This window comes from Ictidomys tridecemlineatus, chromosome 5, assembly GCF_052094955.1.
Source record: "Ictidomys tridecemlineatus isolate mIctTri1 chromosome 5, mIctTri1.hap1, whole genome shotgun sequence".
In the NCBI taxonomy this organism is placed as follows: domain Eukaryota; kingdom Metazoa; phylum Chordata; class Mammalia; order Rodentia; family Sciuridae; genus Ictidomys; species Ictidomys tridecemlineatus.
Genome location: NC_135481.1, coordinates 96,675,915 through 96,694,000, shown reverse-complemented (window position 1 = coordinate 96,694,000; position 18,086 = coordinate 96,675,915). Strand labels below are relative to the sequence as shown.

Genomic DNA, 18,086 nt, shown 5'->3' with positions numbered 1-18,086 from the left:
ACCCAGTATGTCTGAGGCCACACTGATATAATAGAATAAGGTAGAATGTTGAACTTGGTATTAGAGGTAAAGATATTTATTGTCCAGGGTCATGGAATAATCATTAACCAAGGGAAAACCTGATGAAAAATGGTTTGCACTTGAAGAATGGACAGGATGTATTTTCTCAGTTCAGTAGCACATGAAACTGCAAATGTACTAGAAAATTGGGAGCCATTGAAAGCAACTGCATTATCAGAAACTGATTTGATATTTAGAAAAGATAATTGTGTTGTGTTTGCTAGTAAAAATACAGTGTATTACCTGAATAAATTCACACAGGGAAACACTTATCAATCATAGCATGATGACAGCTATAGCTAGTATTTGTATGGCAGCCACACTGACTGTGCCTCATCTAAAGTGCACACAGTTTAGTGGTGGTGTAAGGTGTATTTCTATCTTACATCTGAGGAAACCAAACCTCATGAAGGCCAAGTGACCCATATTAGGTCATGGGCTAGCAAGTGTCTTCTGACTCCCAACTCTTGAGTTCCCAATACTATATCTGACTTTCTGGCTTAACCTAATTTTTTAATTTTCATTTTATTTTTGGTGTTGGGGACTGAACCCAGGGGAACTTTACCACAAAGCTATTATCCCCAGTCCTTTTTATTTTTTATCTTGAGCCAGAGTCTCTCTAAGGCTTAGTAAGACAGGGTCTCACTAAGTTACTGGGGCTGGCCTTGAAGTTGCCATTTTCCTGCCTCAGGTTCTTGAGTCACTGGGATTACAGGCATGGGCCACTGCACCCAACCATACTTAAATTTTTTATCTGAAACAGAAGATGCCTTTTAAAAAAATCTCTTTCTTTTTAAAATTTTTTTTATTTTCTTTACTCATTTTTAAGACAGGTTCTCTGAAGTTGCCCAGGCTGCCTTGAACTTGTAATTCTCCTGCCTCCTGAGTAGTTGGTATTATAGGCATGAGCCAAACTAAACCTAATTTATTGACACATAAAATAACAATCCATAGGGCTGGGGATGTGGCTCAAGCGGTAGTGCGCTCGCCTGGCATTCGTGCGGCCCGGGTTGGATCCTCAGCACCACATACCAACAAAGATGTTGTGTCCGCCAAAAACTAAAAAATAAATATTAAAAATTCTCTCTCTCTCTCCTCTCTCATTCTCTCTTAAAAAAAAAAAAAACAATCCACTAAAATGACCATACTATAGCTGGGTGTGGTAGTGCACACATGCAATACCAACCACTTGGGGAGGCTAAGGCAGGAGGATCATAAGTCCGAGGCCAATATGGGTGGTTTAGTGAGACCCTGTCTCAAAATTTAAAAAATTTAAAAGGACTAGGAATGTAGTTCAGTGGTGGAGTACTTGCCTAGACTGTGCAAGGCTGTGGATTCAATCCCTGGTGCTATACAAGCACACTATAAAAGAACACACCATAAAAGATAATTGTTATTATGACTATCAAAATAAAATGGATACTCCTTCAAAGTATTCCACTTCTCTGGGTTTCTGTTTCTGCAGTTCAGAGAGGAGCCCTCTGCCACATCATTCCTAATATTCCCCCAAAGCATGAAGGAGTAGACCAATGCTCTAAATGGACTGTTAATTGGATATATGGGTTGTCTCTTTCAAAGGGTGCTGAGACTGTTGAAGAACTCTTAGAGGTGGCCAAAGACTCAATTCCCCAAAGTCACTGGAAAAGGACCCCAGTGGTCCTGAAGGCAACAGCAGGACTGCGCTTACTGCCAGAACAGAAAGCCCAGGCTCTGCTCTTTGAGGTAATTTTTGAAATCTGCATCTTGGATAATTCTGTGTTTTTCTGTATATGAATATTTTCTTTTTGAGGGCTTAGACCTTTGGAGTGTAACTGCAACTTTTAGTATTCCACCATTGCTAAAGCACTGTGGTAACTCAGCTCTTGTAGCTAGTTATATGCCTTTAAAAATATATTTATTTTTTAGTTATAGGAGGACACAATATCTTTATTTTATTTTTATGTGTTGCTGAGGATCGAACCCAGTGCTTCATGTATGCTAGGTGAGCACTCTACCTCTGAGCCAAAACCCCAGCCACCCCTTCTTTTTTTTTTTTTTTTTTTTTGATACAGAAAAGAGCTTTAGCCAGGTGTGGTGGTATATGCCTATAATCCTGCAGCTCAGGATGCTGAGGCAGGAGGATCTGGATTCAAAGCCAGCCTCAGTAACTGAGTGAGTCCTTAGTAACTTAATGAGACGCTATCTAAAGTAAAAGAAATTTAAAAGTCTAATGATGTGGCTCAATGATTAAGTGCCTCTGGGTTCTGGGTTCAATCTCTGGTACCAAAAAGAAAAAAAAGAAAAGAAAAAAAGAAAAAAGAAATAAACGAAGGGAAGGAAGGAAGTTAGTTTATTAAGTTCATGGTTCTAAAAGCTTGGCATCTAGTAGGGACTTTCCTGCTGGATCAGGACATGGTGGAGGGCATCAGATGGGGATACAAGCTTCAGCTACATACATTTGTAACTACAACTTTTGAATTTATGGAGCTTCTTCTGAAAAATGAATACTACCTCCTGTCTATGATAATTGTTCTAAATTTTTAAAAGCAGGATCATGGAAATGGTCTTTAATCAACTTTATTGAGATAAATTTATTTTTTTATTTTTTTATTATTATTTTATTTTATTTTTTTAAATTGGTTGTTCAAAACATTACAAAGCTCTTGACATATCATATTTCATACATTTGATTCAAGTGGGTTATGAACTCCCATTTTTATCCCGTATACAGATTGCAGAATCACATTGGTTACACATCCACGTTTTTACATATTGCCATACTAGTGACTGTTGTGTTCTGCTATCTTTCCTATCCTCTACTATCCCCCTCCCCTCCCCTCCCATCTTCTCTCTCTACCTCATCTACTGTAATTCATTTCTCTCCCTTGTTTTTTTTTTCCCTTTCCCCTCACATCCTCTTATATGTAATTTTGTATAACAGTGAGGGTCTCCTTCCATTTCCATGCAATTCCCCTTCTCTCTCCCTTTGAGATAAATTTATGTGAGTATTTGAACATATATATTTATGTAAACAAATGAATATATTCATTTTTGGCATACATTTAAATGAGTTTTGACAAATATTGCAATTTTCTTGTGACCCTTTAGTCAGTTTCCCCTGCCCCTAAAACCAAGCAACCACTGAACCACTGATGTGTTCATCACTTCATATAAATTTTGCTTATATTTCATATAAATGGAATAATAGTGTTTAAATTCTTTTTTTTGTATATCTGGCTTTTTTTAAATCAAGATAAAGTTTTTAGAAGAATCATGGAATTTTAAAGTTTGAAAGATTTCAATTTACCTATTTATTTATTTATTGGCAGTGCCAGGGATGGAACCTAGGGCCTCACACATGCTAAGCAAGCACTCTACCACAAAGCCACATCCCCACCCCAATTTGAAAGATTTTTCACCAGGTGTGGTATCATATGCCTGTAATCCCAGTGACTTGGGAGGTTGAAGCAGGAGAAATGCAAGTTCAAGTTCAGCTTCAGCAAGTAAGCAGCTTAGTAAAACCAAGTATCTCAAAATAAAAAATAAAAAGGACTGGGGATATGGATTAGTGATAAAGCACCCCTGGCTTCAATTCCTGGTGGGTGGAAGGAAGGAAGGGAGGGAGGGAGGGAGGAAGGGAGGAAGGCAAGAAGGCTGGCTTAAAAAAGCATTGTTTTAGATAAAAAAAATTAAGTATGGTTGGGTGTAGTGGCCCATGCCTGTAATCCCAGTGTCGGGGGCAGGAGAATAGCAACTTCAAGGCCAGCCCCAGCAACAACTTAGAGAGACTCTGTCTCAAAATAAGAAATAAAAAGTACTGGGGATAGTTGCTTAGTGGTAAAGTGCCCCTGGGTTCAGTCCCCAACACCAAAAACAAACAAAAACAAAAAAGAAAAACTAGAATTTTGTTAAACTCAATATTTTAAATTTTATTGTACAGTTGTACAATAAACATAATATTTAAATTTCATGTTGTAAAGAATATTTATAAAAATATGAGAAGTAAAGACTATTTGTAGGCAGAATCCCATAAAAATCACAGCAACAAAAGATTTTGTATTAGAATTGTACTCATTCTTCTAAGTCCTTTGTCTATCAGCACAGAGGGCTTAAGTTCCTTATCCAAGTACAAGCAGCCTAGCATGTCTGTGAGAATCTGAATCCCAATTCTTTATTCATTTATTCACTCAGTTTATGAGGGCTAAGTGCAGACTAGGTGTTGATAAAGTTACTGGGGATAGGAACAGCAGGAAACAAAAAAGACAATCAGTCCCTGTCCTCATGGAGCTCATTCACATTCTAGTTTCAGGGAAACAAAATAAAATAACGTTATTCAAAGTATTTCAGTTGCTACAAGAAAAATAAAGCAGGGTAAGGTGGGTAGGGAATGCTGGTGGTAGGGGAAGCTGCTATTTTAATTAGAGCAAGCAGAAGAGACCTCTCTGGTAAGATTCATTTGATCAGAGGCCTGAGGGGAATAGAGAAACAGTTATACAAAACATTTGTGGGACTATTTCAGGCTCAAAAGAAGAGCAGCTGCAAAAAGGCTAAGGCAGGAACATACTGGCCATGTTCAGGAACAGTATCCAGGAGGTGAGCGAGGCTGGAGGGAACTGAGTGATGAGAGCCAAGTAGAAGTGAGATCAGAGGTGGGGGAGTTTGTCATAGTGCTCTCAAAGGCCAATATAAAGAGTTTTACTTTTTTCCTAAAAAGAAGGAAGCCAATAGAAGGTTTAGGAAAACCTGTTGATATCCAATATTAAGAGCATCATTCTGGCTGCTATGTTGAGAATACTGTGGTGCAGAGGAGAGGAGTGAAGTCAAGAGCAGGAACTCTCTTTCTGTATTTATTCCTATTTGCTTATCTATCTTCTCCTTAAAAGTTTACTTACAAGTCACTTAACTGGCTTTTCCTGGTTGAAACAGGATCCAGAGGTCACTACTTGATGTGTTTCATCCCATTAGAAATGAGAACTGCAAACAGATTAGAATTCTTCCTATTTCTGTTTGGAAAATCTTTTTTTTCCCCCATAAGAATCATAAAAATAAGCCATAATCCACATATCATTAGCCTGTATTTGTAGAGAATCAAGAGCACTATGCCAGATCTTCATTTTCATTTTCTAAAATAGGATTCCATAAGTCTAGGTCTGAGGTCCCCCTAAGACTCTAAAGGGTCTAACCATGTGCCAGAATCCAACAGAGATGGCAGAATGCTCAGTCCTTGGACAGGAACTACTTTTCTGTGCGAGGTCCATCTGCTCATCTAAGAATGAACTGGGAAAAGCTCCTCCCAGCTTCTAGTGAGTGTCCAGGTAGAAATTAACCACGAGTTTTTTTTTTTTTCCTTCTTTTTTTGGTACTGGGGATTAAACTCAGGGGGCGCTTAACCACTGAGCCATATCCCCAGCCCTAATTTGTATTTTGTTAGAGACAGGGTCTCACTGAGTTGCTTAGGGCTTCACTAAGTTGCTGAGGCTGACTTTGAACTCGTGATCCTTTTGCCTCAGCCTCCCGAGCCGCTGCGTTTACAGGCGTGTGCCACTGTGCCCGGCTTAACTACAGGGTTTTTTTTTTTTTTCCCATGTCTTTATTTATTTATAGAAGGTGCTGAGGATCGAACCCAGTGCTTCACACATGCGAGGCAGGCACTCTACCACTGAGCCTCAGCCCCAGCCCTTAACCATAGGTTTTTAACAGAATTACAGGATCCTGATTGAGTTGTCAGGATCAGATATATTTCCTTCTCTCAGTTCAGTTCATCCATAAATTTAGATGGTTTGTTTGAAATTATCTTTAAAGTCAGAAATCCCTGTGTTTGTTTTTGCAGGAAGCGGGTCTTGGCTTGTCAAGTTCCTTTTCTGGTTTCTTTCATCTAGGAAAAATAAGCCTTACAGAACACAGCCCCAAAAAATGTGGAAATCTGTTTTAATGTCTCAGAGAATCCAGATTTTCCCCCTTTTTTCCTAAGGTGGAGGAGATCTTCAAGAAGTCACCTTTCCTGGTCCCAGATGACAGTGTTAGCATCATGGATGGATCCTATGAAGGTAGGAGAGGTGGTAAAAATGTTCTCAGGGGAGAGAGGTGGGGTCAGTGAAAGCTCTGATTCAAGAACTAAGAACAGAGATTGAGCAGTTAGGAAAAAAGAACTAAGTAATCCAAACAAATAAGCAGGGAAGAATGGAAGGACAGGTTTTAAGAGGGAACATGTGCTCTCCCACAGAATTTACAGAAAAGAACAAAGGTGGCACCAGGAAAGGGAAAAGAATGCTCTGGAATGTAATCCTTGTATTTCTCTCTTTTAGGCATATTGGCTTGGGTTACTGTGAATTTCCTAACAGGTAAATATATCCTCAAGTATATCTTAAGACTTTAACTGGGGGCCAGGGACACGGGTCAGTGGGAGAGTGCTTACCTAGCACGTTCAAGGCTCTGGGTTTGTTTCCCAGCACTGCAAAAAAGAAAAAAAGAAAACAAACAAACAAAAAAACCCAAACCAAAAACTTTAACTGGTTTTCATAGGCATGGTCAGGAGAATCAAAATCCCTTTCCCTCTTTCTGTATTGTTCTAAAAAACAAAATAAAACAAAAACAAAAAAAGAGGGTGATTCAGGGAAGACAAGAACTTAATGTTTATAACCAACCTTTAAGGCCTCAGCTGCAACAAAATTTTCTCTTGAGTTGACATTTACCTGCAACTTTTGGGGCCAGGGAGCTTTGGATTATTTATGGAATATTTTCAATATATAACAAGAACAAGAGAGAATTTACAGGCAGACGATTGTGTTGCCTAAGGTGTGGAGGGTATTCAGAGCTGTTTCTCATTGATAGGTCAGCTACATGGCCACAGCCAGGAGACAGTGGGGACTCTGGACCTGGGTGGGGCCTCCACCCAAATCACATTTCTGCCACAGTTTGAGGTGAGTCATTTGCATGAAGGTCTGGTGAGCAACACACTTGGCAGGCATATCATGGGCCAAGAAACTGGAGCCCAACTTTCAGATAGCAGTTCTGTCATGAACAGACTGAGTAGAGTCAACTCATGACTGGGTGAACTTCCCCTGGCCCTCTCACTGTTCATGAGTCCCTTTGATTCCTCAAACTTTGTGAAATTAGTGCACTGTCTCCATTTCTGATTTTTGCAGGGAGGGACAGGGATGGTGGTAATAAGATCTTCAGATAATTGTAGATCCTGAACAGTCTTTTTGCTTTTTCTGATTTGCAGAAAACCCTGGAACAAACCCCTAAGGGCTACCTCACTTCCTTTGAGATGTTTAACAGCACTTATAAGCTCTATACACATAGGTGAGGAGGGGGCAGGGAAGATAATCTTTCACGTTGTATGATTCTTCTAATTTTTCAAAGTATTCTCATATCTGTTATACATCTGATCAGGATTATAAATTTTTTGCCAGTCCCCTAAGACCTACCAATTGAAACCCCAGCCATTTACCAAAACCCAAGGGACCCATGAGGCTTCTCCATTCTTGTCCTCAAAAATATGTGATGTAAAAGTCAAACATTTCTTGCTGAGTGTGGTGGTACACACCTGAAATCCCAGTGATTTGGGAGCTGAGAGGCTGAGGCAGGAGGATTGCAAATTCAAGGCCAACCTTGGTAATTTAGCAGGACCCTAAGCAATTGAGCAAGACCCTGTCTCAAAATACAAAATAAAAAGAGCTGGGGATGTACCTTAGTGATAAAGCGCCCCTGGGTTAGATCCCCAGTACACCTCCCTCAAAGTTTCTTGGGAGGGAGGTCACATGGAAAAAACTCAGATAAAGCTCAGTACTAACTCCTTTGAGCTGGCCTTCAGATGTTTAGAATCCACTCCACATCCCTATTTGGGGTGAGGAGCTAAGATAATGAGGGCTTTTGTTGGAATGGTTCCCAGGGTGGGACTTTAGGAATATCACTCTGGTCTTAGAATGATAACAGTAGGAGGTTCTTATTTTGATCCAGATTGTGCAGAAATTTCCTCTTGTTGACCATGAACTAAGTCATAGCGACAGAACAAGGTTTTTATCTCTCCAAAGGGAGGCAGAGAACCCATATTCCTTTTGAAGGAGGCAGCTTTGGGCTGGAGAACTTCAGGCCCAACATGAAATTGGTCAATCCTGTATTTTACAGTTACTTGGGATTTGGATTGAAAGCTGCAAGACTAGCAACCCTGGGAGCCCTGCAAACAGAAGGTTTGTCTGGGTACCTGTGCTGGGTGGGGGTGATGAGCTCAATGCTAGTACTCAGCTCTCCTCTTCCTATCTTTGGCAACAATTCTTGGAGGTAAGACCTATGTTGATTTGGGAAGCACATGTTGTACAAAATGGACATAATAATGGCAAGTTCCTGGTCTGTTTTGTAAGTTCAGATTCTTTGATATGCATCATTAACCATTTTTAGGATGATGTATGTCTACTTGTATGGGGTAATGACTGTTCTGTCAGTTGGAGTTAGGCAGAACTGGGTGCGGTCCTGGTTTGTGTTTTGGAGCAAGTTAGCTGACTTTCCTGTGCCCTGTTCTTGCCTTTTAACATGATTTCACATTTACTGCATTTTATGGGATGCCTGATTTATCATAAGGCTGTTATTGGAATGGAGATTTTATAACATTTCAGAGTTATCAAACATCTTTAAGTGTATTTAATTTAAGTCTCTGGCTACAGTAAAAAAAGGGTGACACGGTATTTTTCTGCATTGTAGAAAGGAGGGAACTTACTTTTTTGGGTGTTTTGGATTTCTTTGAGATGGTCAAAGCTATCGACTCCTGCCAAATGTTCATTCATTTGCATGAAAATTTGCCTCTAGTTTCTGGGGTTTCACCAACTCTACAAAGCCTGTGTATGAACACTGTGTTAAAAATTGCTGTCACAGGCAGGGCACCATGGTGGACACCTCTAATCTCAGTGACTCAGGAGGCTGAGGCAGGAGGAGGATCATGAGTTCAAGGACAGTGTCAGCTACTTAGTGAGGCCCTAAGCAACTTAATGAGACCCTGTTTCAAAATAAAAAATAAAAAGGGTTGAGGATACAGCTCAGTGGTAAAGAATCCCTAGAACTAAAAAAATAAAAAGAAAGAAAGAAAAAAGAAGTATGCTGTCATAGCGATGCAATCGAGGAACTAATTTCATAAGATTTAAAGGCCTGACTCCTGGATGATTCCATTCAGCTTTATGGGTTCCTTGCTTGCCTCCCTCCCTCCCTCTCACATACTGGCCTGTTTGTGTTTGATTTCTTTCAGGGATTGATGGACATACTTTCCGAAGTGCCTGTCTACCAAGATGGTTGGAAGCAGAATGGATCTTTGGGGGTGTGAAATATCAGTATGGTGGCAACCGAGAAGGTAAATGACTAAAATGACCTTTATAGTAGAAGTTCTGGAAAAGTCCCATGGGAAACTTTTTTCAAAGCTCAAGAAAAACTTATCATGTTTCAGGCACTCATTCCAAAGATCTTGGAATGCCTCCAAGAACTAATGTGAAGGGACAGCAAATACGACAGTTGTCACTCTGTGTCCTGGTCTCTTTCCTTGGCTGAGTACCACAGATCCATTAGAAGCCTGTTCGTGGTCTAGGATTTTTTTGTTTTGTTTTGTTTGGTACTGAAGATTGAAACCAGGGGTGCTCTACCACTGAGTTACATCCCCAGGCTTTTTAAAAAAATATTTTTAGTTGTAGATGGACATAATATTTTTATCTTATTTATTTACATGTGGTGCCGAGGATCAAACCCAGTACCTCACATGTGCTAAGCAAGAGCTCTACCACTGAACTACAACCTCAGCCCCATCCCCAGCCTTTTTATCTTTTATTTTGAGACAGAGTCTCGCTAAATTATCTAGAACTTGCAAGTCTCTTGTCTTAGCTTCCCAAATTGCTGGGCATAGCCTGAGTTTGATGCAGCATTGTGAAACCCTGTTTCAGGTTCAGTTAATATTTTCCTGTTGAAATCATAGTAAAACTCATGATAGGAAGAATGATTCATCTTAGGTATTTTAAAAGACATAGACCTTAAAATTAGGGAGAAAACTGGTTTCCAGTGAAGGAAGCAGGTGAGCTCTCTGGATACTGGCTCACAAAGACCACAATACATTGATAGGCAGCTGTTTGAGGTCAGCTTTGGCTGTGGTTGGTGAACACAGCTTAGGGAGGGGGGCTTCCATGGAGAAACAGCATAGAGGTTGCAGAAGTTTGTCCATCTGTTTTTAATTAAACCTTTTGTTCTGAGCTTTAGCCTTCTCCTCCATTCTCCTGCATTTCTCTGTTAGCTCCAGAAGCTTGCCTTAGAGAGTGACCTCTTCCCCATCTTTGTTGTCACTCACCACCTGCACTTTTGTCCTGGCAGGGGAGATGGGCTTTGAGCCCTGCTACAATGAAGTGCTAAGGGTGGTGCAAGGAAAGCTTCACCAGCCAGAGGAGATCCGAGGAAGCTCCTTCTATGCTTTCTCTTACTATTATGACCGAGCCGTTGAAACACACATGATTGGTGAGTTCACCCCAGGTGTCAATTGAGAAGGGAAAGAAGGCAGGCCTGTGATGGGGAAGGTCAAGGAGAGAAGCATTTGAAGAGGTTGTGGGTGATTTTGCAGCTCTTCTTCAGTGCACTCGCCATTCAAGTGGGAGGGTGAATATGACTCAGGGTATTTGGGACCTAAAAGATGACCTGAACAACTGTAGGTGAAATCTACTATTTTGTATTTTATTTAGAGACAGGGTCTCACTGAGTTGCTTAGTGACTCACTTTTGCTGAGACTGACTTTGAACTTGTGATCCTCCTGCCTTAGCCTCCCAAGATGCTGGGATTACACACTTTCACCACCATGCCCAGCTACTTTTTTACATCTTTATTGAGGTATAGTTAATATATGATAAACACACATAAGTTTATAGTGTACAATTTGACAAAAAGGTCACAAGTAATCACCTGTGAAACCATCCAATTTCCTCTGGCTCTTTTAGGATTACTTTTTTTTCCTTATCACAAAAGTTATACTAATGATTAGCTGTGAGAGTATAGATAAGTGATCTGTCATGGATTCAGAGATATGAATTAATTTCCTGTTTTATATAATCCTACTTTTTAATTGAGGTTAAATTCATGTAACATAAAATAGATAACATATATTAACTATAAATATAAATAAATAGGGTTTGTAGATTTGTATTATATAGATATGTCATGTTTGTTTATCCCAGTCTCTAAGTTGGAAATTTTATTTCTAGTTTTTCATTATTATAAATAGCACTAGGATAAATTTCCTTGTTTCCTTGAAGAGTTTTTGACACCAGCTATGCTCTATTTCATTTTAGATTATGAAAAGGGGGGTGTTTTAAAAGTTGAAGACTTTGAAAGAAAAGCCAGGGATGGTGAGTATAAATAAGCCCTTGACATCCAGCCATCTGTGTGCCTGCCAACTCTGGTGACCTCATGTGACCTGAAGCACCTCCTCAGTTTAGAAATCTGCTCAGAGGGCTGGCCTCAGCAGTTCAGCTTCTGTTAAATTCAGCCTTCAGACTTAAAAGCATTGGGTGACATAAGACTGTGCAAGAATACAGGAAAGCAGAGGCTTTAGGGAAATGGTAAAAGAAGAGAACATCTTCATTTTTTCCTTATTGTTTTTTAATCGAAATTGTATTATCAGTGTTAAGGAAACCCTGAGCACCAAAGCACATATGAAATAGCCACAGGGGCTTCCTTAAGAGAAACAATCTAAAATACAAATGATCTTATCTGCTGTCTCCGAAGTGCCTGTCTACCAAGATGGTTGGAAGCAGAATGGATCTTAAATAGTATTTGCCTGTCTTTTGGAGACCTCAGCATTAATTATAGATAGGGACTTAAAATTAAGCCCCCAAAATGGGCCATAGAAATTTGACAAATAGGGGCCTGGAGGTACAGCTCAGTGGTAAAGTACTTGCCTAGCATGAAAGCCCTGGGTTCATTCCCCAGAACCCAACCCCTTTCTTTACCCAAAAAAAGAAATTTGGCAGATAAAGAAAGAAATTTGGTAAATACGAGTAGACAAGATTTCATACCAGAAGTGTGCAAGTTATTAAGAAGCTATAGTTGCAGACTTGAACTCCACTGTTCATTCTCTTTCGCTTTCAGTGTGTAATAACTTGGAGAACTTCACCTCAGGTAGTCCTTTCCTATGCATGGATCTCACCTACATCACTGCCCTGCTAAAAGATGGCTTTGGCTTTGCAGATAGCACCCTCTTACAGGTAAGAGGCAGAGGGTCCTGGAATCCTGTAACAGTCATCATCTTTTTTTTTTTTTCTTTAGTTTAGTGTTTATTTAGCAACAACCTTGCTTGTTGCCAAAAAAAAAAAAAAAAAGGTTTTGAGGTAGCTCATACATGATTTGATGGACTAGATTATCTGGAAAAGAATTCCTTTCTTCTACTGATTCCTGTTTAGAGACAGATGAAAGCAATAACATTAATAACATAATGATTCCAAATCAATAGCATCCTATGCATGTCCTCCAAGTGCCGGATTCTGTGCTATTTCAGGTACATTTTCTCATTTAACTTTCATAACAACACTTTGAGTAGACATTAGTTATATCCCCATTTATAACAGTCATCTTTTGTGGGTTAGGAGAAGGAGTCATGAACTTATTTAGTAATCAGAATAACTATAAATGGAAGTATTTTTGTTCACTGTGCTAGTCACCATGAATGTGGGAAATTACCTTGATGTATATATATTATCATAAATTACCTTGATGAATAATTTATATTGACCACTGTATTCTGGAGTGAATTATGAAAATCACTACAGTCTTCTTGAATAAAGAAAATGGGATTGTGCTATTGCAGAATTTCAAGTCCCTAAGGGACCATCCTTTATTTTTACATATTTTTTAAACTTATTTGGGGTTACTACTAAATGAGTAATGGTCTCATTCATAGCCAAGTTCTCAAAACAAAATGCAGTGTTTCACATTTAAACTTTTTTCAAATGCCTAATGTCTTTATAGGGGCTGGTGTAGAAGTATTTATACTTCAAAGCTTAGCATATTATAGTTAGAGAATACAGTAATGTCTTTACTGTTGTAAGGGTTGGTCTGGGATTAATTCAGTCACATAATGTGGTGTGTAACTAGGTGAGGTGAGGTAGGTGAATATTCTAAAGTTATTCAGAAGCGAGAGAAGGACTCTAGTGTTCTTGGATTGTGCAGAGGCTGTAACTAACACAAGCAGTACAGAAAATAGAGTCCACAATCTATTGGCTCTACACATGCTTAGTTCTTAAAGAGTCTTTTCATCACCTTTGAAATGCATTGTGGTCAGCAGGTCAATGGTCACAAAGGAGGTGGCATCGGATAGTGGAAAGCCTACTTGCATGCACTCTTGAGCACCCTCAAATAGGAGTGTTTCAAGCCTGTTTTCTTTTTCAAAAAATTATTGTTGGGGCTGGGGATGTGGCTCAAGCGGTAGCGCGCTCACCTGGCATGTGTGTGGCCCGGGTTCGATGCTCAGCACCACATACAAACAAAGATCTTGTGTCTGCCGAAAACTAAAAAAAATAAATAAATATTAAAAAAAATTATTGTATTAGGTATGTTTGTGTCCCAAACATTTGCTTTTCTAATGCTTGTAACTTACTTAAATACTTCTGCCAAATCAGTGTGACATCTATTCATCCTACAGAGCCCTCATCATTGGCCCGCAGCATTTTAGACACAGCAGTGAACCAAACAAAAATTCTTGCCTTTGTAGAGATTGTTCTATCATTGCTATTCTTTTTAAAAATCTAATTGTTATTAAACACAAATCTAACTGTTATTTAAATCCAGTTATGTTACTGATCTAGGGGTGCTCAGTGGGAATTTAATCAGAAAGGCCACACTCCCCAGTGGCCCCTCTGTGCACTTTGGGACCTCTTCAGGTTGCCCTTAAAGATTTTTACTTCGGATGCCAGAAACTGGCTGGTCCTTGAAATCATGGTATTCAACATATGTGAACTGTGTGAAGTATTCCCCTCTCTTGTGATCAAGGCATAAGATCCAGGGAACTGTACATCCTCTGCCTTTCAGAAGGGTGCTCAGGGTTAGAGTTAGGCCTGGAGTTGCCCTTGAATGATCAGTGGGCCTGGTGACTCTTAGTTATACCTTCAGGGTGTTGTTGCTCTTCATAAAGAGAACATTCTGTGGAAGGTGTGGTTGAAACATCATCAGGAGGAACAAAAACTGAGTTTACCAAATGACTATGACCTGCTTTTCTGCTGCTAACAATTTTGTCTAAAAAAAAGTTACATAGCTGAAAAAAAAATTATATTATCATAATTTACCTTGATGAGTATATATTATCAGGCAGGTCATCTCAGAGGATACAGAACAGAGAGACTTACAGCCCAAATGAAGATGCCCAAGGTCATAGTTTATTGAATCAGAGATGGGCAAAAAGAAAGAGATGGAAGAGATGAACCACACTAGATAGATGCAAGCAGGTTGGAAGCATGCTTCCTGAATCCTAGGTGTTTTTTTTTTTTAAGTTGTAGATGGACAACAATACCTTTATCTTATTTATTTATTTTTATGTGGTGCTGAGGATCAAACCCAGTGCCTCACACATTCTAGGCAACTGCTCTACCACTGAGCTGAAACTGCAGCCCTGAATCCTAGGTTTCTTGACTTGGATTCATATGACCTCTCTCTGCTACTGAAGAAGTGGTTACAAGAACTTCAGCTGAAGTTTGATCAAGGGAGCAAAGGCCAGGGGGTGCCTGTGGCTGTCACACAAATTTGCTCTATTTGAAGAACCCAGGAGCAGATATGCCAGGCCAGTTGCATTAGCTCATCCATTAGTAGATTTTATTTGGCAGAAGATATGAAGGATCAGAAAGGTGATCTGAGTGACTTAAATTAAGACTTCATCAATATTGAATGCTTCATGCATATGTAGTGTGTCATATATATTTTATGTAAGCCTCTAGGTTCCTCTTTGTCTTCCTCTTTGTTGATTTCAGCAAATGCAGGTTCTGTCTTATCTGTAGTATTTCTCTATTTTAAAATATATCTTAGGAGTTTTTTCCACCCCATTTATTTTCTTACCTTCTGTACCATGATTGAGCTATGGTTACCGAGATGATTAAGATGTTATCTACAGAAAAATATATAAAGATGAAAAAAAGAGAAAAGCTGTATTATTTGCAGATGATGGGATTTTTAAACTCTGAATTCCAGGGAATATTATTAGATCACATACAATTCAGAAGGTAGTGTGTCAGTGCCTACTAATATATCTATTGGATAGAGTAGTAGGTGGTTTACTAAAATTATGAATTGTATGTGTATTTATGTGACAGAAGGTTTAAATATATGTTGGAATGGTTAAAAAGATATATGTAATAAAAGACTATCAAAACAGTCTGGAATTTTATTCATTATTTTACATCTGATTTAACTCAATTTGTGAAGAACATATTGGCACTCTTATTTTCCTAGAATATGTTAGCAGTTTTCATATTTTATAAAGTGCTTTTTTTCATTGAAGATCATAGTTCCTAAAAACAAAGTTTAGCTATAATAAGTAGATAAGTTGCTGGATTTTTAAAATATAGTTCTAGTAAAATTAGGAGTATGCAGGAATCATGGTTTGGATATATTTCTATTAATTATTGAAGTAATAAGTAGTTCAGATATTTAAATTTTAATCAGAATATTATTAAAGTTATTTATGAAATCTAATGCACTAAACTGTTTAACACTTTGGTACACATACTGTAAATCAATGTTCATATATTAATAATTGTCTCAACCAGAGGCATCCATTTGTATTTATTTGATTCTTCCCCAGTTTACCCTTGTTATTTGCAATTTCCATGCAATATTCCAAAAATAAAGTTGTGAAGATGGAGGATTTTCATAATACAAAAAAGATGTTATCTTTGCCCTTAAGTAACAAACAGTTTATTATAGAGATTTCACAAAAAATATGGCTATCTCACAAGGCAACTTTGTGAGCTTTGAATTTAAATAAATTGACTATAGTTTGTCTTCTAAGCCCTTTCTCCCACCCCTTCCATTGTGCCACTTCCTGTTTCCCCAGTTTCAGATGAATTTATATTGCTCTATTTCTTGTGTCAATACAGAGTTCATAAAGTCATTCCTTCTAAGGAATTTGGATTTTGTGTATTGTTATATATCTATCAAAATTATCAGCATTTAATTCCTTAACACAGCCAGGTACAATGGCGAATACTTATAATCCCAGTGGCTTGGGAGGCTAAAGTAGGAGGATCACAAGTTCAAAGCTAGCCTTAGCAAAAGCGAGGTGCTAAGCAACTCAGTGAGACCCTATCTGTAAAAGAAATACAAAATAGGGGACTGGAGTTGTGACTCATTGGTCGAGTGCTTGGCTGGCATGTGTGAGGCTCTGAGTTCAATCCTCAGCACTGCATGCACATAAATAAATAATATTAAAATAAAAGATCCTAAAAAAAAAAAAAGAAAGGAAAATAAAATAGGGCTGGGGATGTGGCTCAGTGGTCAAATGCCCCTGAATTCAATCCCTTGGACCCCCATACCCCCAATAACAAATAAATATATACATAAAATAAATAAAATTTTTTAGAAATTTATTTATTCTAATTTGTTATATACGACAGCAGACTGCATTTCAATTCATAGTGCACATACAGAGCACAATTTTTCATGTCTCTGGTTGTACCCAAAGTAGAATCACATCATTCGTGTCTTCATACATGTATTTGGAATAATGATGTCCATTTCATTCACTATCTTTTCTAACCCCCTGTCTCCTTCCTTCCCTTCCCTCTCCCTTGTTCTGTCTAAAGTTCTTCCATTCCTCCCATGCTTCCCGACCCAATCCCCATTATGGATCAGCATCCTCATATCAGAGAAAATATTTGGCATTTGGTTTTAGGGGATTGGCTTACTTCACTTAGCATAATATTCTCCAACTCCATCCATTTACCTGCAAATGCCATGATTTTATTCTCTTAATGCTGAATAATATTCCATTGTGTATATATACCAGTTTCCCTATCCATTCATCTGCTGAAGGGCAGGTTGGAAGCCTGCTTTCTGATTGGTTCCACAATTTAGCTATTGTGAATTGTGGTGCTCTAAATATTGATGTGGCTATGTTACTATAGTATGCTGATTTTTTTAAGTCTATATATTTTAGTTGTACACAATACCTTCATTTTGTTGGTTTATTTTTATGTGATTGCTGAGGATCAAACCCACGGCCCCGCACATGCTGGAGGAGTGCTCTACCACTGAGCATAACCCCAGCCCTAGTATGCTGTTTTTAAGTCCTTTGGATATAAACCGAGGAGCAGGACAGCTGGGTCATATGGTGGTTCCATTCCAAGTTTTCCAAGGAATCTCCATACTGCTTTCCATATTGGTTGTACCAGTTAGCAGTCTCACCAGCAATATATGAGTGTATCTTTTCCCCACATCCTCACCAACACTTATTGTTGTTTGTATCCTTAATATCTTCCATTCTGACTGGAGTGAGATGAAATCCTACAGTAGTTTTGATTTGCATTTCTCCAATTGCTAGAGATGTTGCACATTTTTCATATATTTATTGATTGTATATCATCTTCTGAGAAGTGTGTGGTCAGTTCCTTGTCCCATTTATTGATTGGGTTATTTGTTTTTTACAAATAAATAAATTTAACACAGAAGAATTAATTGCCAGGAGAGTCACTACAGCATTGGTCAGGCATGGATTCTGTTGTCCATTAGGTCTGAGTAATCTTAGCTCTGTGACCACAAGTGATTTATTTCCTCTCTAACTATAAGGTTCCTCATTCAAAACTCAAGGATCCTGCCAAGCATGGTGGTACACATCTGTAATCCCAGGGGCTTCGGAGACTGAGACAGGACGACTTCAAGTTCAAAGTCAGCCTCATTAATTTAGCAAGGTCCTAAACAATTTAGCAAGGTCCTAAGCATCTTAATGAAACCCTGTCTCAAAATAAAAAATAAAAAGGGCTAGTGTTGTGACTCAGTGGTTAAGTGTCCCTGGGTTTAATATTCTTGGTACCAAAAAACAAAAACAAAAG

The 18,086-nt window shown here is 38.7% G+C and overlaps 2 protein-coding genes across 14 annotated transcripts in view; one reads left to right on the top strand and one right to left on the bottom strand.

The window, feature by feature from the left end:
* The window catches only part of Entpd5 (ectonucleoside triphosphate diphosphohydrolase 5 (inactive)), a 40,861-nt gene that overhangs the window by 20,757 nt on the left and 2,018 nt on the right, over positions 1–18,086 (top strand). For 9 of the 10 annotated variants that reach the window (XM_078050530.1, XM_078050527.1, XM_078050528.1 and 6 more), the window contains 10 exons: positions 1,639–1,782; positions 6,011–6,086; positions 6,345–6,380; positions 6,871–6,959; positions 7,265–7,344; positions 8,170–8,231; positions 9,278–9,379; positions 10,381–10,521; positions 11,346–11,402; positions 12,145–12,260. In XM_078050530.1, coding sequence (XP_077906656.1) covers positions 1,639–1,782; positions 6,011–6,086; positions 6,345–6,380; positions 6,871–6,959; positions 7,265–7,344; positions 8,170–8,231; positions 9,278–9,379; positions 10,381–10,521; positions 11,346–11,402; positions 12,145–12,260 — 903 coding nt within the window. The remainder of the gene's footprint in view (positions 1–1,638; positions 1,783–6,010; positions 6,087–6,344; positions 6,381–6,870; positions 6,960–7,264; positions 7,345–8,169; positions 8,232–9,277; positions 9,380–10,380; positions 10,522–11,345; positions 11,403–12,144; positions 12,261–18,086) is intronic. The other variant, XM_078050532.1, reaches the window with a different exon arrangement.
* Positions 8,767–18,086, bottom strand: part of Coq6 (coenzyme Q6, monooxygenase) — a 34,418-nt gene continuing 25,098 nt past the window's right edge. For 2 of the 4 annotated variants that reach the window (XM_078050511.1, XM_078050513.1), the window contains 2 exons: positions 13,490–13,559; positions 8,767–12,447 (listed from right to left, as the gene is read on the bottom strand). In XM_078050511.1, the coding sequence (XP_077906637.1) occupies positions 12,413–12,447; positions 13,490–13,559 (105 nt within the window). In that variant the 3' untranslated portion in view covers positions 8,767–12,412. Of the gene's footprint in view, positions 13,560–15,096; positions 15,146–18,086 lie in introns of all 4 variants that reach the window. The other 2 variants (XR_013439128.1, XM_078050512.1) reach the window with 2 other exon arrangements.